Source organism: Rhinolophus hipposideros (genome assembly GCF_964194185.1).
Source record: "Rhinolophus hipposideros genome assembly, chromosome: 1".
Classification (NCBI taxonomy): Eukaryota; Metazoa; Chordata; class Mammalia; order Chiroptera; family Rhinolophidae; genus Rhinolophus; species Rhinolophus hipposideros.
The window spans coordinates 18,142,622-18,165,558 of record NC_138047.1 but is presented as its reverse complement, the minus strand read 5'-3'; the positions used below and the strand labels follow the sequence as shown (position 1 = coordinate 18,165,558).

The 22,937-nt window shown below is 36.1% G+C and overlaps 1 protein-coding gene across 10 annotated transcripts in view; it reads left to right on the top strand.

Annotated features, from left to right (window-relative positions):
* The window catches only part of CACNB2 (calcium voltage-gated channel auxiliary subunit beta 2), a 332,881-nt gene that overhangs the window by 157,129 nt on the left and 152,815 nt on the right, over nt 1–22,937 (top strand). Inside the window, exon 1 of one of the 10 annotated variants that reach the window (XM_081053390.1) lies at nt 16,743–17,007. The exons of the other annotated variants lie outside the window; for them this stretch is intronic. Within the exon in view, the coding sequence (XP_080909516.1) occupies nt 16,957–17,007 (51 nt within the window). The 5' untranslated portion in view covers nt 16,743–16,956. Of the gene's footprint in view, nt 1–16,742; nt 17,008–22,937 lie in introns of those variants that run through there. 10 annotated transcript variants of the gene reach the window in all.

Genomic DNA, 22,937 nt, shown 5'->3' with positions numbered 1-22,937 from the left:
AGCTTTCTTGTTTTTATTTGTTTCATTTGGTTTGGCTTGGTTTTTTGAAAGATGATTACAAAGTAAATATTGTTTGTATATTTGTTAAATAAGTGAGCATATAGTTAAAGAATGTTGCCCTAGCAAAATATAAAATGATATGCTAGTGCTTCAAACATAGCACATAAAATTAAGTCCTTGCACAAAGAAAGGACATGATCAGGAGAGGCAGTACCATGTAATATTTGAGATCACAAAGTCTGGCTCTAGACTTCTGATAACTACTAACTGTGACCTTGGGCAAGTTACTTAACCTCTCAGGCTTTTGTTTTCTCATCTGGAAAATAGGTATCATTGTATGTGTCTCATAGGGTTATTGTTTTAGGTTGAATGAATGAATCCATGTGATACACCAGAAAAGAACAGGCAGAACTCCATAACTATTGGCTATTCTTTATTTATAGATGAACTGAAAAACTTTGTAGTGCACATTGGTAGTTGTTCATAAATGGAGTTTACTTGATTTTCACTTATGTGTCCAAAGAAATCCTTGTTTGATTTTCAGCAAGTTTTGGGATGCCCCAAAAGTCATTTCATTACAAGTAGAATAACCATAGCCACGAAACTAAGGTTTTGAATAAAAGAATTGTTGCCTTACCTAATTTATGTGATTCGGGGTTAGAACTACTATTGACAGCACTGAAGGGGAACAGAAAGCTAACCTTTTTCCTTGTAAGGAGATTATTAGTAAACTCTTCACATACCACACACTGCAGTAATCCTAAAGAGAAAGGTAGGAGGACAAGTTGATACTTTCTAAGTTGATACTTAGAAACAGAGGGAAAGCAAGAACAATCCTTTATAGGTGAAGCTGAGGAGCTCTGACGCATATGTGCAGGCCTTTGGACATTTTCTCAGATGAGTGAGAGGTTGATTTTGAGCCTCTGTCACTGGCCTAAGGTCCAGCTGCTTGTGGCATCGTGAGCCAATAATTAAGAGATAAGGTTGGTGGAAAGAAAACTAGGTTTATTCAAGATGCTGGCATTCCAGAATGGTGGTAGACATCTGTCCAAAGACCATCTCCCCATTCCCAGTGCAGCCAAAGGTTTTTATAGGCATGTAAGAAGAAGCAGAGCAAAGGAAAGGGGGAGGTGGTCCAGCAATTCCTGGGCAGTGAAGCTTTAAAAAAAAAAGAAAAAAATGACACCGTCCAGAGTCTGGTTTGTTTCAGAGATAAAGTTATCTCAGTCCCCATTAAAGGAGGGAATCTCCGTTTGTTAAGTAAGCAGATGTCTGACGGCTGTAACTTCAGTGTCCTGGGCGATAAACAGATTTAGGATGTTTGCCTGCAGTAGCCTTGAGAAAACAGAGCCATTAATTAAGTCCAGTTGTTCTGCAAATTAGGGAAGTATGCATTCAGCCTTGAGTAAATAGTCATTAAAACTGGCTTGAGGGGAGAGAAGCAAAGCAAAGAAAGAAAAACAAAACAAAAAACTTTTAAAGAGTCCTAAACTAAAGTACATTGTTAAATTGAACTAGAATGTTAGATAGAAAATAGAGTGTCACCCTTACACCTGTAGTACTCGCAACAACCCCCACCCCCACCCAACATAACCAATCACATTCATAGATACATCAACTTGATATATAAATATGATGATGTAACTAGACTTTGGGAGACTGTCTTACCTGTGTTTCAGCTCTTTGCATGCATTGGGGAATGCCACAGTTCTCTGAAGATTTAATTTCTTCCACAAGCTACCTGGAGTATGGCAAATTAGTGACTCAGAGGCAATTGTTTTTTTTTTTTTATGTTTTAGTAACCTCAGTAGTCCAGATAAGTGACAACACAGGAGCCATGACCACGTATGAATTCTGGCCTGCTGAATGAAGCATATTTTGCTCTCTGCCCCCTCTTTGTAAATTTTTTAGAGAGTTGGGGGTTGTCAACAGTGAGAAACTTTTCTAGGATGCTAAAGTCTTTTGAGAGTATTACGCTCCGATTTCCAAGAGAGCACAGCTAATGGCAGAAATCATTAAAATGAGCTGAATAACACCCAGAAAAAAATGTGACTCATCTTTCATGGATGAAGCCTCCTGACTCATAATGAGCAGGCAGTGAGCAGATATTTTGTTGTTAGTATTTGTTGATTATTGAGGAACTTTGCTGTTTACCAACTCCTTCAGTGTTTTGTTGTTTGTTTTATTTGTAGATGCATGTAACAGTCTTTTTTTGTCCTACAAAAACATCCTACATCTCTATAATTTTACAAAATGACCTTGGATGAGATGAAATAAGCAGATTAGAAACTATGATTTGAGGGCTACAAAATATCTCTAACTATGTGATTTTATTTCTTTGACTAAAATGGAGTGGTATTTTATGTTAGTTATGTTAATCTATAATTTCAAAATGAATGCATGTGAAAGAAATAATGACTATATTGGTGAGCCGAAAGCCAAAAGTAGATGAAAAATTATCAACACATGACATTAAAGGAATAAATTCTTAAAATATCTAATTTTTGCTGTAGAGACCACAGCTGGCTGTCATTTTAGCTTAATAGACTTACAATGTTTTTGTATGCGCAGTAGTCATCAATTAAGTACAGAAGTTTTACTTTCTGCCTAAAACATTAAAAAAAATTAGAAATCAAATACACCTAGAAAAATTGTAACCAAAAAGCATCAGCTTATCTGTATTATCCAAATAACTAGAAAACAAATTTTCACAAAACTCCTTCCTCCAAAAATAGTCTAAAAAGTACAACATTTCCCAGCAGGCCCCAGATATACCTCTCTTCCTCCTTATCCTTCATAATCACTACAAGCTCCCTTTGCCTAGAGGTAACCACCACTATCCTGACTTTCATGGTAATAATAAGCTCCTTGCTTTTCTTTATCATTTTATCTTTGCCATTCCTGTACATATTCCTAAGCACTATGGAATTGTTTTACCTATTTTTAAATTTTTTTATATAAATGAAACCATACTCTATGCATATATGCTTTGAAGACTTGCTTTTTTTCTTGTTTTTTTCACTAAATATTATATTTCTGAGATTAGTCTGTGATTTTTACTTGTGTAATATACCATTATTGGTTCTGTATCACACTTTGTGTGTCCACTCTACTGTTGATGAACATTTGGGCTGTTTTTAGTTTTCGAACACTAATAGAATCAGAGTGCAATAATTAATGTTTGTAATTATGAACGTGAATCAAAGGTACACTTTGATTCCATATATTTGATGTAAGAATATATGGAATTAGAGATTACTTACATCAGAATGCATCTAACTGTGATATTTTTCAACCACTTACAGGAATGAGTATCAATACCAGAAAATTCACTTACTTGGATGTCTTAATGAAAAGATGTAATCACACTCAATACACTGAACTGGGAAGCAGAAGGCTAGAAGTTACAAGTTGTCGATAGATTTTCCTATTGTTTTATTTTTCTATTCAGAAAATAATAGCAGTGAGTTTCTTTCAGGCATGTTTTAAGGAGTTACAATATGATTACAGTTCTTTGAGCATATCAAAATGCGACAACATAAATCTAGTTATCTCCGTCTTAAAGTCATTTGCGGAACATGACACATTCTGCTATTAATAGCCTGCTGATGTACAGCAGATTGAACATTACGCACAAGGTAAGGAATACGCAATATACTATATACAAAGGCAGGGGAAATATTATTTAATTTCTAATTTTTATTAAATTTATTGGGTCAAAATACTATTTTAAGCATCTAACTGAGCATATGCGTGAATGTAATGGCAAAAGAGGCAAAAGAGTCTTGGATAATACTCTAGCTTGCTAAGAATTAATAGGTCATTCATTCATTTGTCTTTCAAGTATTTATTAGGCACTATCTCTGTGATAGACCACAGTGATACTAGATGAGTGGACACAGTTTTTGCTCACATAGTTTTTGCTACAGACTTAAGGGGAAGAGAGGCATATTAGATAACTATTTGCATAGACAGAGTGATTGGTTCTATGACAGAAATATACATAGATAATGAAGGGAAGCCTTCTCCCTGAGAAGATTAGGGAGAAGGATTCTGAAAGGAAGAGAAGCTAGAACGGGGTCTTAACATAAGGGTTGGAATCCATCTAGGGCCCATCTCACAGTGCAGGTCTTTTGCTGTCATTGCCATCACAAATATTTATTGAATGAATGGATGGTAGTGACAAAGGGATATTCAAGAAGAAATAAGTAAACCAATTGCAAAGTGTGTGACATAGAATACAGGGTAACAGAAATAACATTTTAAAAATAGTTGGTGTTTACCTTGAATTTAGCGTGCCAGACACTGTAGCACTTGACCCGTATTATCTCATGTGTTCCTCACAGAAGCCCCAAGAATGATGTACAGTTAGTATCCCCAGACACGTGACCTGGGCTTTAGAAGGGCCGATTCTCTGCTGGTGACATCTTGAAATTCTCAATTTTGAGCCAAAGGCACTGCATTTTCATTTTGCCTCATACCCCACAAATTATGTAGCCAGTCCAGAGTGTCTCCACTTTTCAGTTGCAGAAACGGGAGCCTCTAGAGGAAAGTCACTTGCCGTAGGTCACAAGCAGAAGTGTCAGAACTAGAACCTAGTTCTTTGTGATGCTGATTCCCGCTGTCTCTTTTGCCTTCAATTATCAAGATAAACGAATAACCAAAGATAGAAGCAACTACAATTAATGGAGCTAGTATACTGAATCAAAGGGAAAAAAGTCAGTAGGAAGGGGCGGAATGGGTTGAATGGTTTGTTTCAGAATGAGTGAACCATGATTATGGTCAATGCTACCTTGAGTTAAATGTGGAAATCCTAATTAAATAATTAGTAAATGGAAAGCCTTTCTCCAAAGTAAAAGGAGCTTTGAATTCAAAATCATGTTCCAGGGCGACTGCTCAGCCTTGGTCATCCAAAGTGCAATTGTATATTGACCCAGCTCTGCTGCTCTTTCTTGGTAATTTATGCAAAACAGAAGCAAAAACAAAACAAATAAGAGCAGTGGATTCCTGGTGTTTATGGTCCAGGGGAAAGGAACCGGTGGCTGTAGAAATGCAACTCTTCCTTCCTCAGTACTGCTTAGCTCTCTGACTGCTTTAGATTAAATACTGCAACTAAACCAGATCCCTTGGAGGAAGTTTTGCTTTAAGAAACCCTCATTTATTTTTTTATTTGTTTATTTTGGAGTATGATAGTTCATTCCTCTAACCATGGAATATGCTTAAAATTGTATTTATGCTTCATGTGAATGCAGCGAGTAGGAAGTCATGATTTTTAAAAGCACTTTCATAGACCAGCTTTCCTTGAAGACTAATAAGTCAAACTTCCATGATATTAAGGAACCATAGCGTAGAAAATTTCCAAGGTGTTCATTCTCTTTGGGATAATACCTTCAAATATGTTCATATGTTATTCCAAAGCACCTGTGGATTTCAGGGCCCAAGTGGCCACAAAAGAGCATGCCAATTATATAAAGAACATGTTTTTGGTAACTATATCCATTACATGTTCATAATAAAAACACTATTTTCTGTTGATTCATGTCTTCAGCCTCTAAATATATCAGATGTACATAAACACTGTTTTGTGGAAATATGCACACCTGGAAATACTAAACGGCACCAGCCATGTTTTTAATGATTGCATTCATGCCTGTACTCTCCTGAGGACAGAAGTTGAAGACAGTATGTGACTAATCTCTTGTGAGTGAGGAAGAGTTCAGCTCACTAGGGCTTTGGGAGCTGGGACTGAGTGGGGACCGACCCACAGGGCTGATTTGAGACCTTGGGGTCAGGAGACACCAAGTTAAAGGCCTGAGTGAAGGCACAATGGGACTTGAGGACAGACGAGAAGTACCACATGCAGATGGAGTTAGGACTGGATACCAAAACACAAGAGCTGCCTGTGGAGAATTGATGAGATTGTAGCCAGTTCTAGAAGGGAGGCTGAAAAGGTCCAAGACACCTGGAGACAGAGCATGTCATGGCAGCCGCCACTCAACAGTTTACAGACATTGAAAAGTGCCAAATGGTAGGTTTTGTGGTATAAATTCAAACACTACATGAATTCAAGGTTCAAAGACTGAACAATTAACAATGAAACCTGCAGAGAAAAAGAGAATGTATCTGGCCCTAAAGCAGTAGTTTTCTATCTCGGCTGCACGTTAGAATCACCGAGGGAACTTTTAAAAATCCACACGTCTAAGTTGATCCCAGACCAATTAAGTCAGAATCTCAGGGGGTGGATTTCAGGCATTGGCTTAACTTAAAGATCCCCAGTGTGATTCTACTTGGCAGCAAGGCTGAAAGACACTGGTTTCAAGCAAGTGGCAGTGTTGACGCATTTACTTGATTTATCCACTTATGTGCCATATGCATAATTCACAGAATAACCACAATTACACTTAAGTATACAGCTGACCCTTGAACAACACGGATTTGAACTGCACAGGTCAGCTTATGCACGGATTTTTTTCAATAAATATTGTAAATGTACTGACTCTTATGACTTTATTAACATTTTCTTTTCTCTAACTCACTTCATGGTAAAAATACATCATACACGACATATAACATACAAAATATGTGTTAACTGTTTATGCTATCAGTAAGGCTTCTGGTCAGCAGTAGGCTATTAAGTTTTGGGGGAGTCGAAATTTACACATGGATTTTTGACTGAGGGGTTGACGCCCCTAACCTTCGCACTGTTCAAGGGTCAGCTGTACTTAAGTTATACAGTTGGTTTACACATAAACTTACGGATTTCTGCTTACCAGGTCTCAATGCACATCAGCAAATCTTGAGAACTAACAGCTCATACTGTCACCTTAATTTAAAAAACCAGTGTGGAATAGCTAGAAATTTATTCTAAAGAGACTACTTATATTGAAATAGGTTTGGGGCTCAATGAAATGAGTCACCTATTATCAGGGGTTAGGCAAGCTTCAGGGCTCCTGACCTGTTTGCGCGGACCAAACCCTAGGTCAGTGATTTGTAGTACATGATTTCATTTGATATTGAAAGAATAAGGAGATGTAAAAACCTTCCTATCTCCCAAATATTTATGTTAAGTTATTTCCAGGTTCTTATTTGATACTCAGAGAATAGTTTTTTTAACCTATTTTTAATTTTTATTGTTTAATTACAGTTGACATTCAATATTATTTTATATTCGATATTATACTTATATATAGTTTCAGGTGTACATCATAGTGGTTAGACATTTATATAATTTATGAGGTTATCTCCCCGATCAGTCTAGTACCCACCTGACACCAAACATAGTTATTACCATATTATTGACTGTATTCCCTATGCTGTACTTTACATCCCTGTGAGTATTTTGTAACTACCAGTATGTACTTCTTAATCCCTTCACCTTTTGACCCAGTGGAATATTACTTGTCCATAAAAAAGAATGAAAACTTAGCATTTGTGATAATATGGATGGATCTAGAGGGTATTATGATGAGTGAAATAAGTCAGCTAGAGAAAGACAAATACCTTATGATTTCACTTACATGTGGAATCTAAAGAACAAAATAAATGAACAAACAAAAGAGAAACAGACTCATCTATTCTCATAGATGACTGAGAGTCATCCGAGAATAGTTTTGATCTTGTGGATCTTCTGAAAAGACCTCGGGGTCCTCAGAAGACACTTTGAAAAATGCTGACCTAGGGAATGCGTGTAATGAAAGAATTTAGGACTGCAAATCCACAGATGTATGTATTTTCCAGTTTTCAGTTGTAGTCTAACTCTGTGCTCTGTCCTTCACTTAGGGGGATTTTGTTTTTATTCTTAATCGCTTCCCTGATCCTTTCTTTGCTCAGCTGTGATACATGACACATTCCGATTAAATATATGTATTCTGGACATGTAGGAATAGATACTATTGATGTGGGTGCACAACTATATTACAGAAAAGAATGCTAAACATTCAGGAAAAATGCTTTCCCGAGTCAAGTGCCAAGCAGTTTTAAAACACACTTGTTTTATATTCCACTTGTAATATATTCCAAAGTTCCTCCAATAATAAGAGAAATAGTCTCGAGTTTTTATAGTCAAAAAGCAAATGATGAATTATGCCCATAGTATTTTTATAATATAGTTGTGAATATATTTTTTTCTTAAAAAGAGTTGGTACTCCTAAATCAACTCTTACAATAAAAATAGTAGGGTGGGGAGATACAAGCTTTAAAAAATATGCCAGTGTTTGTGCTTAAAATCAGGGAGTAGACAACTGTAGACAACTGCATTTTGTGCCTAACAGTAAATTTATATCTAGAAAATAGGATTAATTTATTGTTTCATTGGAGAAATTAGTAACAAAATCACATGCTAAGAACCATTACATTTTGGCTCATGATCTTATTTTTAGCAGTCCTGTGTACTCTTTTTGTATGGTACCTTTATTCATTATTTCTTCCAGATCTGTTTTCTTTATTTTATTCTATTGTATTGAATTTATGATTTTTTTTTAATGTAGATGTTCATCAAAGAATAGAAAAGTGGTTGCCTGGGGCTGGGTGATGAGGGAAATAAGGAGAGATTGGTACCATGTTTCCCCGAAAATAAGACCTAGCTAGACGATCAGCTCTAATGCATCTTTTGGAGCAAAAATTAATATGACCCAGTCTTATTTTAGTATAAGACCGGGCATAATATAACATAATATAATATCGGATCTTATATAATATAACATAATATGAGACTGGGTCTTATATTAATTTTTGCTCCAAAAGATGCATTAGAGCTTATGGTCTGGCTAGGTCTTATTTTTGGAGAAACACGGTGAAAGAGTACTGACTTTCAGTTATAAAATGAGTAAGGTCTGAGGCTCTACTGTATAACATGGTCACAATAGCTGACAGCACTGTATTATATAATTGAGATTTGCTAAAAGAGTAGAATTTAAATTTTCTCAGCAAGAAAAGAATATAAATATGTGAGCTGATGGATGTGTTAATTAATTAGATGGGAGGAATCCTTTCACAATTTATACATGCATCAAATCACCATGATATACGCTTTAAATACCTTACAATTTTATGTCAGTTATGCCTTAATAAAGCCGAAAAAATTTTAAAGACTTAGGGGTTCTTTTTAAAGATAACACTAAGAAATCATAAAATTCACATTCATCGTTTAATCCTTAAAATGTTTGGTAGACTGCATAAAGGTATATACTACACAAGCAAACACAAATGCAGCAAGATATCAGATACAGTCCTTTTAGGACTTTTAGGATTTTAGGATTTACTATGTCAACATGCCTGAATTTAAGAATTAGGTGAAAATTCAGTTAACCAAGCAAGTACCAGTTATTTTAACCATTATTATTATTTTATTTTACTTAAATTTATTGTGAATGTCCTAGAGATTATAATCGGTAGCTCTCATTGAGACTATTACATAAAGTCTTTTTCTTCCAACATGCTTAATCGAATAACAGTTTTAGAACTGTTAGTGGTAGGACCAAGTCATTAGCCTCCCTCTACAGTGACTAGTTGAACCATCTCTATTTACACTGGGAGGCTCATGCACATCAAGTAACCGGCTAGTTAATGGCAGCAGAGCGAGGACTAACTCAGTCTCCTAACTCTAAGTCTAGTGCACCTTCCACTTTACTGAATATGCTTCCAGGTTTTCCTGGGTTCTGGGCCAGATCGTATTACTCTAAAAGCAATAAGAGGTCATGTTCATGGTGGTAAATATTGAGGCTGAAACTAGCATGGTGGACAAGCCATAAGTTCTACATTCTTTTTTATGGGAAGGCAAACGTGATAAATAATAAATAAAGTACCTTCAACTATTGCTACATGCTATAAGGAAAATCAAATAAGGTAACGTTGTGAAGAGCAGTCCCACCTCGGTCCTAGAGGTCGGGGCTTCTTGGAGGAGATAAGTTTTGAAGTGAGACCTCGATGACGCCATGAGAGTGTCTACAGGGAAGCATTCCAAGCAGATCGGGTCAACGAGCCAGTGCACAGGCTCTGACACAGGAATGCACTTGGCACGATCTGGGGGCAAAGGGAAGGCCAGGGTGGCTGCAGTGTGGTGATGACGGGGCAAAGTGAGGGGACATGAAGTCAGAGACGTGGCCAGGAGCCAGCTGTCACCAGAGCCTGCAAGCCACAGTTATTTTGGTTGCAGTGAGAAACTATGAAAAGATTTGAAGCAGCGGAGTGACAGAAGTGAATTTGTGCTTTAAGAAAGACCCCTTTGGCTGTTCTCTGGTGATTGGACAGCAGCCATGAGATGAGTTAGGGACTGTTGCTAAAGATGTCATGAGGGAGGTGACAAAGGTTGGCTGCCAGAGTGGCAGGATTTGCTGATGCATTTTGGTCTAGATGCCAGGGGGATGGGGTACTATTCACTACCGTGTGCAAGACTGGGGTGTGGGGGAGAGAATCAGGAGTTCCTTTGGAAGCATCCAACCTGTGAGCAGCCTATTACATGCTAATTACATGCAAGAGCCTGGAACTTAGAGGACTAGAACATGTAGAACAACCTCACAAAAACTGAGAGTAGGGAAAAATTATTCCCTCGTACAGGTGAAAAGTGAAAATTACAGGAGGAAAACCCCCAAGATAGCAGGTTACAGAAGGTCTGGGAAAGGAGATTGGAAAATGGGATGTGAGGTGGAGGGCATTTCCAAAACAGTGCAAAAACCCAGCACTTTATATAACCTTCTTAGTCCTCAGCACTCACCTTATGTTAAATAATTCGATGACATTTGTATTAATGGGAAATATCAAACATTAAACATAACACATGGAATTACATAGATTCATTCAACTACTACCGGAAGTAATCAGCAGTTTTTCTTTTACAACTAACTCTGGAAAAGACATTGCATGATATAGAAAGAGAGTCTTACTATGTTAAATGCAGGTTGCAAGTACCAAAAAATTACACACTGCGCCTTTCAGGGTCAAATTTACCATGGAACAGATCCATGGGTGGATAAAGAGGTCAGAGGAATCCCCCGAACACTCTCTCCTCCTGCTTTTTCTAGAATTGTTCCAAGCAGCAGCTTTGACGTAGATAAAAATCACTGTGGTTTTTCATTAGCAACAACACTCAAGGCTGTTTTCGAGTATCTTATCCATTGATGGAGGGGACAGGGGACAGTGCAGGAGAGCGTCCCTTTCTGTTCTTGCATTTGGTTGGTTGTAACATTTGAAATGAAAACAGTGCCTCAGAAAGGAAGTTGTTTAGCCAAGTGTAAGTGCGTAACTGATGTTAAAGCACAGAATATATAAGAAAGGACAGCTAGTTTATGGAGGAGAGAGGAGGGCAAAAGCTGAGTTCTCTCCTCATTTTCACAGTGGGGAGAATTAAAAAGGGGGAGCTTCGTTTACTTGAGTGGTTCTGATCTATTAGTAAACGAAGATTCTCCCCTTATCTGCAGCTAGATGAACTGAGGGCAAGGTTGACAGCGGGCTGCTTAGGGGAATAAAATCTGAAAAAATGAGGCCGAAAATTCAGTAATACAACTATTTGGGCTAAATGGTAGAGCTTTGGGATAGAATTGCTTTCTTTGTTCTTTCCCATATTCTTCTCCGTCAATAACCAGTAGTTCTGTTGGATTTGTTTTCACATGAAATTTCAAAATGATTAGTGACACACGTTAGGTGGCAAGAAAACCCGATTGTGGGTGTGACTATTTTTGTTCTGTTTTAGGGTTTGTTGTTGTTGTTGTTGTTGTTTTCTACTATGGTATTTGAAGTTGTTTTCTATTTTTATTTCTTGAGAAAACCATGTCTTTGGCTGTTATTTACCAAAAAACACATGTAAGACTTCAAGTGTACACACTCACTAGAGTTTTGTTTTACTGTAATGATTCATCGTCTGGCTAATGCACGCCACAATCACCCATACTTGGACACATATCATGGTCTTTTGTAATCAAAGACGACACTATTGATGGCATAAGCTCTCAACTGGGGTGTGATCATGGGAATTTTTTCACAATCTTTGTGGGGTAGATAAACAGTCTGGACTTTGAAGTCTGGAGTGGCCACTTGAAATATGTGACCTCCAAAATTCTGCATTTTTTTCTTCTTTTTTTGGTCTCCTGGCAACATAACATATTTGTACTTTGGCTACCACCTCGTCATCCAGAAAGGTCTGCTGCTGTTTTAAAGTTTAAAACAACAAATGGGAAAGCCGCCTCCGATGGAGGATTCAGTATTGCTGAAGTGTTCTCCCTGCCTTCTGTTTATGGAGGCAGATAATACAATTCTGAATACAAACAGAATGATAAAAACCCTTCTCTTGGCAGATTAGTGAGCATGCATCTTTAGTTATAAAAATAGCACTCCAGGAATTCTCGAGTTATAATGTCATTTTCATTATGCCTTTTTCACGGTCTAGCAAAGGCAATTTGGGGGTCGAGTGATGGTGCTGTAGAAGTGAACCGGAAACAAGCAAAGGCAAAATATTCTTGGTATGAATGCCAGTAGGGTACCGCAGAAACCTCAGGTCCTTCCATCTGAAATTTGACGCCGAGCTGCCCCACTGGTCTCTGCGGGCTCTTCCTACAGAGAATCACAGAATAACCCGACACTTGTCTAACTCCCAGGGGCTGCTCTGAGATCTTCCAAATTTACAGTGGTCTAGTTCTCCTGTCTCCTACCCCTTTGCTTCTCCAGTCCCCTCCCCTACTTTCAGACGACCTGAAGGAGATCTAGATATGATTTGAATTTCACATTGTGTCATTTTAGGTTATCATTTAACTCATAGACACAGACAACAGTTTAGTGGTAACCAGAGGGTAAGGGGGGTGGAGGTGGTAGAAGAAGGTAAAGAGGGTCAAATATAGGGTGATGTAAGGAGACCTGACTCTGGGTGGTGCACACACGATATGATATATTGATGATGTATTATAGAATTGTACACCTGAAACCTATGTAACTTTACTAATCAATGTCACCCCAATAAATTTAATAAATATTTTTTAAAAGTACTTCACATCGATAGCCTTGACATAAAGGCCACCGCTGGATGACTCTTTGTCGTGGGGGCCTGTCCTGTACAATGTAGGGTGCTAAACTGCATCTGTGATCTCTACACACTACATGCCAGTAAATCACCCGCCCCGTGCCGTGTGGCAGTCATAAATGTCTCTAGATATTGCTAAATGTCCCCTGGGGGTAAAATCACTCCCAGTTGAAAACCACTTAGTTATAGTATGGAAAACTAACATTTATTTGGCATCTCTGATGTGTCAGATGTGGACTACATGTTCTGTGTAATCCTGACAATTATCTTTGGAAATCTTATTCCATTTTTATAGATTAGGAACCTGAGGGATGGCAAGAATAAGTGTTGTTGTTTTCTGTTTTGTTTTTGGTTCTTTATTTTGGAATACTCAACAATGAACATGCATTCTAAACACAGAAGTTATCTTATACCTAGGAAAAATAGAAAATATGTTATTTTTAATATATTTATTCTCTAAAAATATGGCTGTGTATTTTAGACATTCCCTAAGTTATAAACATCTAACTTGAAAAGCCAAAAAGAAAATCAGTATTAGATATTGATGTACCCTTCCCTTTTCTGTTATCTTAACACTAGCAAGTAACCAAATTTTCTTGGATTTGTCATTTGTTTTGGTTTCTGGCATGATAAACTATCTCATATCTCAATTTCATTATTTCCTTTCTGGCATTATTCCCACATATGTACCTCAATTATTCCCTTTTCTGTTCTTACTCTCAATAGTCCCTTCGTCATTGATGCCTGCACTCTTCCTTAATTTCTCTTTTTCAGTTTTTTTCTTTATGTTCTTCCCAGGGACTTCAAGAAAATATCATTCAATCCCACATGAAAGCAAGAAAAAAATGTTTGAAAAGAATGATATGCCTGTAATAAGAAAATATTGTTTTTAGTGTTTGAGACTTTATAAGAGTTTGGAAAGTCTTTGAAATTCCTATGTGTTCCATTCAGAATTTCCATCCTTATCCTTTACTTCAAACCTCAGTTGTTTTTTTCTTGACTGAAATAAACATTAGTTAACATTTTTCCGTTGTAAATATATTTTAGTGCCATTATAAATGAATGTGGATTAGATTTGGAAAGCTAGTAATCATATATGTCAATGTCAGAAAAGAAACTATGTCTCAAATTAAAAACTGGTGTCCATGTATAATTTTTCAAAAATTTCAGAACATTTCTTTCAAATAAATATAGAATAAATATGTGCTAAAGATTTTTAAAAATTCATTGAGGGGAACCAGCAGTATGGTAATGCCAGTTTTAAAGATTATGGGACTGACATAAGTATTTATAGTCATTGAAAGAAAGAATACTGGGATAGGATTGTTAAATTAGATTCAAAACTGGTTATCACATAAAACAACAATTTTGGGGGTGACTTTTTATATAAGACAGAAATCATTAGCATTTCTGCCAGATGAATTCATTCCTACTTGTCAAATTCATTTGGATTTCTGTCAGTTTTCTACAAGTTCCTCTTTCCCCTCACAGAGATACAAAATACCCTAATCCATAGTAAATTGTGAGTTAAACAAAGATTTCTAATTTCCCTAGAAAATTAGATAATCCTTGGTTTACCTGTTAGATACTTACAAAAACGTTTTTTGAAGTTGAAAGTTAATATAAACCTACTGTAGAAAGTTCAAAAAACAATTTAAAAAAAAAAGAAAAAGCAAAACCCTTAAACCACTACACAGATGCGGCCACTATAAATAAGATTCATTATGTTTCCTTAAAGTTTTTTTAAAAATATTTTTAACAGTGGCGTCATTGTGGGGGAAAAAATTAGCAGGCTGCATTTTTCTTTTTTACTTACTGCCATATATCTTATCTATTTTATTATATAATGAAAGTGTCCCATAAACATTTTAATGCCTATGTAATGAATAGTCATTTTTTCTATCATGATTCTTTTCACTATTTTTCCTAATTCTAAAATTATTTATTTATTATGAATAAACAATTCACTTAGTTATTATGAATTTTTTTCAGAATACAGAAAGCATAGATAGTAATATAATGACCAGTGGTGTAGGTATGACCCAGTTTAAGAAATAAGATATCACTCAGAGTGGTTGCCTTCCCCCATTAACCCTTTCCAATCATACTCCTATCCAGATGGAAACATTATCCTTTATTTTGTACTCGTTTTCATATTTATCTTTATACTTGTACCACTTACATAAAGTATATAGTATTTTTGCATATTTTCAAACTTTATACAAATTGTGTCATAGATTCTTAAGGTTGTGCAATTTTTTTGTACCAACACAATGTAGAGAATTATCCATGAACATAGTTAACTTGTAAACCATGCACTTTCGTTGCTGAAAAGTGTCTCCAACTTTGTTTATCCACTTCCCTGTCAATAGGCATTGAGGTTGTTTCCAGTTGTTTTACTATACCACCCCAGTGTTGCTAGGGACATTCTGTACCTATGTCTCCTGTGTACTCACTGGAGGGTTTTCCTGAGTTATATATTGAGGAATGGGAGGCCAAGCAAAGGGTATGCTCATCTCTAACTTCACCACGCCCTGCTAACTCTCTAACGCGGTTGTACCAATTTATACTCCCACCAACAATGCATGAAAGTCTAGTTGCTCTACATCAGGAGTCAGCACACTTTTTTCTGTGAAGGACCAAACAGGAAATAATTAAGCCTTGGAGACCTACGCGGTCTCTGTCACAACTACTCAACTCTGCTGTTCTAGCAAAAAAGTAGCCATAGATGACTCATAAATGAAGGAGCCTGACTGTGTTCTAGTAAACGTTTACTTAAGGGCACTGACATTTGAAATTCATGTTATAATCTTCATGTGTCACCAAATACAGTTCTTTTTTTTTTTTATTCCCCCCACCCCCCAACCATTTAAAAATGTAAAACACATTCTTAGCTTGCAGGTTGTGCAAAACAGATGGCTGGCGAGATTTGGCCTGTGGGTCAGACTTCACCAACCTCTGCTTGACAGCCTCACTGAGATCTACTATTTTCAGATATCTTAAATGTTTCCACTCTACTGGGTGTGAAATGGTAAATTGTAATTTTGATTTCTATTTCCGATTGGTACTGCATTAGTCAAGCATTTCATCATGATTATTGGCCACCAGGATTTTCTCTTTGATGATTTACCTATTCATGTTTGTTTATTTTTTCTTATCCTTTTAGATCATGGGTCTTTTATTTATTGACTTAATAGGAGTTATTTCTGTTTTGTGGCTAATAATCCTTTGTTATATGTTTTGAAATGTTCCCAGAATATTGTGGTTATCATTTCCCTTTTTAAAGGTGTCTTGATGAAAAGAAGTTTGTCATTAAAATGAAACTTATTTAAGTGGTACTTATTTGACAATGTGAAAAAATGTTATACTTTTTGTACACATTGTGAAAGGTGACCATAAGAGAAAGATTATCACTTTCTTGTAGGAAAAAAAGGAAACATTTTTTCTTTGGGTGGGAGTAGAAGAATGCTCTCACTTGTATTCCAGACTTGTTTTCAGTCCAGTGGTTTCCTTGAATGCTTGCTAGCAGTTTGTCAGTTGTGCAACCTGTCGTTCTGCAGTGAAGAAGGTATCTTTAAGCACTGGCCATGCATCTGATATAAATAAAACGTTACTCTGCTTGCACAAGTGTGTGTGCAGGCTTCCCTCTTCCAAGTCTGCTGACGTCATTCAGAGTAGAAAAAGACCCTCCCACTTGGCGTTTGTTGATTGTCTTTGATGGGCTCCTCTGCCCGCCTATGTGGTTCTGGGACAGAGAGAGCTTTTGTAATCAGGAGAACTTTAGAAAGTCACACTGGCTACGACTACACACCCCAAGTCATCCAGGGAAAGAAAAGCAGTTGCTGTGCTGGTCAGCAAAGAATGACTTGGCTGCCTTGAGCTTTTTCACTGAGTTCTTCCTCCTGTGAAGCTTGCTCTCTCTGGCGAGCTGGGCCCACGTGGACCTGGGCATGCTTGAAAGCCGCCTCATGTCTCCTCGAACTAAGAGCCTCTTTCCTGCGGTAAGCATATGGGCAAGGAGGCAGGCCAGCCCCAAGGTGTGGTTTAAGGAAAACAGGAATGGACTGAATTGTTAATGAACTCAGCTAAAATCACGTCAGTTGCTTCACTTTCTGAAAGTTTTACTTATCTTGCCAGAACTGTTGTCATTCACAGTGTTATTAGGTAAATGTTTAGGTGGTTTAAGCAAGTGAAACTGTATCTGGTTTTAAACTGTATCTTACTGTGATCAACTTAGTATCTGGAGAGAGGGAGATAGCAGAGAGAGAGTAGAAAATGCAAATGCTTTTTCCAGCTGTAGGCAGTCACTTGTTGCTTTGTGGGTCAAGCTGACAGCCTAGCCACTGAGTTGTTTCTGAGACCTTTTTTATGTAAATTGGGTGATTTGACTTCCTCTGTTACTGTGAATTAAGATTTGATTTATCACATTAAATTTTTTTTTGAGTTTAATGAAATACAGAAATCGAAATCTAATGTTTAAAATACTTATGCACAGAGCTTTCCAGCACAATAAATAATTGGATGTTTGGGTGTTTGGATTTGGTTTAGAACTTTTCAAGAAAAGATCATACTATTGGTGCCGTTCTTTGGAATGAAGGCTTTGGAAAAAAATAATAATTCTAGGACCCAAATGTAAACTGTAGCCTATAAAAATCATAAGGTTAGAAATACCTGTGCTAATAGGACATAGAAATATTTTTAAATCAATAAAGTACAGCTCACTTGAAAAGACTTTCCAAGCTAACTCTTTTGTATCCAGTTGTTCCAACCTACACTAAAATTATTTTAAGAGAAAAAAAAATTGCTGAGAAATATCTGTATGTGGTAATCCTTTGCTCAGTGCTGTACCGTATAGCACAATCAGTAAACTTCTATTACATTTCATTTTAAATTTTCTAAAAATAGAATTTTTCCTTTCTTGTGTTGGCGCCAATTAAATTTTGTATACCACAGTTGTATTTCTTTAGGTTCTGACCAGGCTGGCGATGTATACACTAATGAACAAGGATTTCTGGGTATTCAACATTTCAAACAAATTTCTGGGCTTTTCAAATGCCACTCACCTTTAATTCAGAAATTGGTTTATACTTGTTTATTTGGAAGGACATCTAGAATCATCACTTCCCATAAATTTGCCTGCTATCTAAGAACATTATCGGACATGCAATAGCTGCTGGAAATTGTTTCTGCAGAAGAATTCCATTATGAAGTAGGCCAATGCATCATCCAAAACCCAAATTGCCAAGTATCCAAATTGCCAAATACATTCCACTGGTCATTTTGAATATTTTCAGCCATGAAATTGGGCACAAAAATGTCACTGTTATGTAATTAGAATGTCAGTCTATCTTATTCCAAAATAATTACTTTAATAATTTATCCTCCAGTTAATTTCAGTTCTGTTTTGAAGTATGAGAATCTACACAAGGATGTTTATCCTTCTAAGCTACCTCCTCTATCTCAATCCTAGATTTGTATTTCCTGTGGCCTAGTCACTTCTCATTTTCACTAATACTTAATGTTTGATTAGGGCTGATAAGTACATGGATTTTTGTTTTAACGGTTAAGGTTTAAAATAAGTCTTTATAGAGACTTTATTCTATTCCCATTTAACATTTTCATCTAGTATTCTCAAAGTTTCCCAATAATGACAGAAACTTTTAATTTGGGCAATAATATAAATGGAATTTTAAAAAATATGTATATATGTATATGGATGTATGTCTATGTATTATGAAGTAACTTTTTAGAATGCTGAATAAACTATTAATATGTGATCATTTTTCTTTTAGTCCAGTACAATTTCAATTTTTATGTCAGTTATACTTTTTAAAGTCACTACAAACCCCAAATGCATGAAAGCACATTTAGAAATCATACATTTTATTCTCATCTTGCATTAAAATGAAATTAGTAAATCAATGCAATTTTTTATAGCTAATTATTTTTTCAGTGTCAAAGGCAAAAAAAAAACCAAAAAAACATAATGATTAGTGTCAAATACACTTTTTACCTTTTTATGATTTCTGGTATTGTGACATTATAAGTTTCTAGAACATAGACTTTATGACTGCACTTGTGTGCCAATATCCTTAAACCAAGATGGCAACTCCCTCTAGCTCCTTTCCTCCAAACAAAAATGATCTTTCCAATTTATGCAGGTTTTTCTATTTATTTATTGTATTACCTATAATTTCAGGTGTTTTTTTTTTTCTGACTATGATTAAAAGCAGAAAAAACTGAAAAAATTATGGATCCAGTTAAACTTGACTTTGAATACTACACCAACACCTTAACAACTGTGTGCTTTGGCAAGTTTTATCTTCTCTGGGGCTTGATTTCATCATCTGTAAAATTAGGAATAATAATATCTATGTTTCAAGATATAATAATATCTATATTTGTGAGAATATTTCTCACAGTGCATATAGACTGCTTAGCACAGTACATACAGTGGAATCACATGCTTACATTTTCTGCCATGACCAATAATGAAAGAACTTAGCTCTGAGATCCCAAACTGTACTATCCAGGAGAGGCAGAAAGGAGAAGTTCTGAGTTGTTTTTTATTTACATATTGGATGAAAGATTAAAGTGAATAACTCCATGAAATGGGACTCCTAATTGGGTATCCGTGGGCCCAGTAAGAGAGGGATGGAAGGGAAGGACAAACATAAACCCTCTGAATGCAATACCCATCTATGTATATATGAATATCTTCTAACTTCAGCAGATTCTCAAAGTGGCCCTTGATTCCCAAATGGCAAAGCACCAGAACTCCTGAATGGGAATAACCCTGAGAGCACAAAAAAGATTATGGAGGTTAAATAAAGAAGTCTAGTAATTTTTAAATTATTATTCTTCCTTTCTGTTTATCTTTACATTGCCAAAGAAGTTGAGAAAAAAAAAAAAAAGAAAAGAAAAGGAAGTTAACATGTGGCTGTGTATTCCCATATATCATAAAAGAAATGGTCTAAAGCTACAACTTTCCACATGACTTTTTAAAGTATAATTTCTATTAAATGGCAGTGTACTGTTAGAAAGGCCTGGCGGCTAGTATACTTATACGGGGACGCCTTCAAGGATGAAAACAGAGACGCTGGCTTTATCAGCTGGAGATGCCACGGTGTTTGATGTCACCTTGCCCCATAAAACAGTTTGTGGGGGAAAAAATTTGTGCAATCCCAATAGAGATTTAAATTTTATTTTTATTGTTAAAATTGAAAAAAACAACTTGAAAGAGAGCTTTACGTATCAAACTAATTAATTAAAAGTTATTAGTATTAAATATAGAAGAAATATTAAAGGAAATATGTAGAAACACACCACAGTTTCACCACTTTTGGTGAACTATTTTTATTCTGGCAAGTTGCATTCCAGTCTTTTTCCACAAGAATACATATTTTTATAGTTGTAACTGTGGCATACAGAATATTCTGGATTCTGCCTTTTTCCTTCAACTATATTTTGAAATCAAACTTTTTAATCATAGAAGAATATAGCATTGTGTGGATTTACCATAGTTTGTTCAAATAAAATCATTTATTGTTGGACTTTTAGATAATTCCATAATTTTGTTTTTACAGGTAAAGATATCTGTCATAACAATTTTGAGCATATGGTTTTGGGCTCTGTTAAATAACTTCTTTGAGATACATTCTCAGATGTGGAATTATTTGCACAGTGAATGGGTTTGAATGTTCTTCTGTCTCTGGCTATAGCTTTTCATATCTCTTTGCCAAGTGATGACACCAGTTGACAGTGTCAACATAATACTACTAATATGCTAATTTCATCACAATGCACCCCACATTAGCTATTAATCATTACTTTAAAATGTAAGTGTTACACAGCATTGCTTTAATTTCTGTTTAGAGTACTAGCAAAGGTGAACATTTATCTGAATATTTGTATATTTTTTGTATCTCTGTAAATTATTTTATTAGATTTCCTGTGTTGAGATTCCAATGTTACTTACATTTGTTAGACACTAAAAGTAGCTCTTTACAGAATCAACTATTAGACAGTTTACCCCTATCTACTCCCAATTATCCAAATATTTTCTTTCATAAAAATTGATCATATACTGGGGGTGCCAAAAAAATGTATACAAGTGGACACTTTGGTCAGCGTTGCCCAAGCAATAGTTCACCATAATCAGAAGTGTCTGGATGCTGATGGTAACCACTTTGAGCACCTCTTGTAATAGTAGTGAATTCTGCACCTCTGTAATTGCAGAGAAGTAAAACGTGACTTGTATTCATCTTCCGTTATCAGTATATATTGAATATTACAATTTTAATAGTTCTTTCTTAAAATGTGTATACATTTATTTTGGCACCCTTGTATTGATATTGCTACAACCTGCTGATATCCCTAAAGGACACTTTAGTCTGAGGCAATAGAGTTATTAGTTTGATTAGAAATCGACACTAGACCAGTCAGAAGATTAAGCCTTAATTTTGGAAAGTAGAACAAAGAACTTTTAACTTTATTCAGATATCTAACTAATTTTCTGCAGAAAAGTAATAACTATGATAAAATAAGAAACAGACCACATCTGAATCAAGCTCAGGTTAACATGAGAAGTGCATTGTGCATCACCTATACGTGCATAGATTTTGCACTGTCAAGCACAGCATGAACCAATAAATCGTCATGTGTGTATTGATTCAGGGCTGTTGGAGCCCAGAAGAGACTAGGTTCCTGTGGGGCTCCCCCTTCCAGCCAGGGGGCCCATCTCCCCCACTCTTTCTATAGGGTTGGAGAACTGAAATTTTTTATACTCTTTATTGATAGGGGGCCTTCTGTCATTTTTGAACTTGATGTACTATTAACCTTACAAACAGTACTTACTAACTGCCTTTAAATCCTGGTCCAGTTGTTTATTTTTGCTGTCAATGGAATTTTAGGCATCAGAGAAGAGAAAAATCTGACATTTTAGATCATATCTAAGATCCTAGTATGTACTACCGAGACATTAAGTAGATATGTCACAGTCCAGAAGGTTCTACACCCTCGGATACAAGTGCCCCCTTTACAAAATCTAGTTTGTACCATCCTGGGTTCCTAATCTTAGTTACACAGAAAAAATGGTTTTGGTTTGAGAATGGGACAGGATGGACCGAGCTCACGCACTGAAAGAAGAACGAGATTTTATTCTTGATTGTAGCTCTAGTTTCTTTGTTTGGGAGCAGTTGATCAACATCTCTAGGCTTGTTTTATTACCTATAAAATGAAAGTAATAATTCTTATCTCTCCGTTGCTCTATATGGGAGGTTCTAAAGGCCCATAGGGGGTAATAGAAAATACTGAAAGCATCTCAAAATAGCCATTTTAGATTTGTCTTTTTTGAAGCCCTAATAACTGCTTGAAGAATTTACCTTTAGTACTAAAATGCATTGCATTTTAAACCTTATATCTTGTTTCCTTCTTCCTCTTTCTCTCGCGCTCGCGCTCTCTTTTCCTTTTGGGCCTCTCCTATCTTGGCTCCAGCACAAGAGGTATTTTTACAGCATGAAACATGATAAGCCTGAGAGCCTTCCTGTTGGATTCAAGTTTATGAGCAATTTTTGTGACTTAGTTTAATAAAGTTTAATGTTCAATAAAAACACATGCTTAGACTTTTCCAAGGCTAAGTTCCACATCACCAGGTTTGGCATATCATCTACAGCTCAGATTCCAAGGCTTTTACATGCAAAAAGTACAATTATATTACTGACTACTGACTTTCTTATTTACCTATATAGTCACCTTTACTGATGGTTTTTATTTCTTAATGTAGATTCGAGTTACTGTTGAGAATTCGTTCATTTCAGACTGAAGGTCTCCTTTCAGTGTTTAGTGATGAATATTTTGGTTTTGTTTATTAGGAAGTGGCTTAGCTTTTGCTTTGTTTATGAAGGTTGGTTTGGCTGGATATAGAAATTAC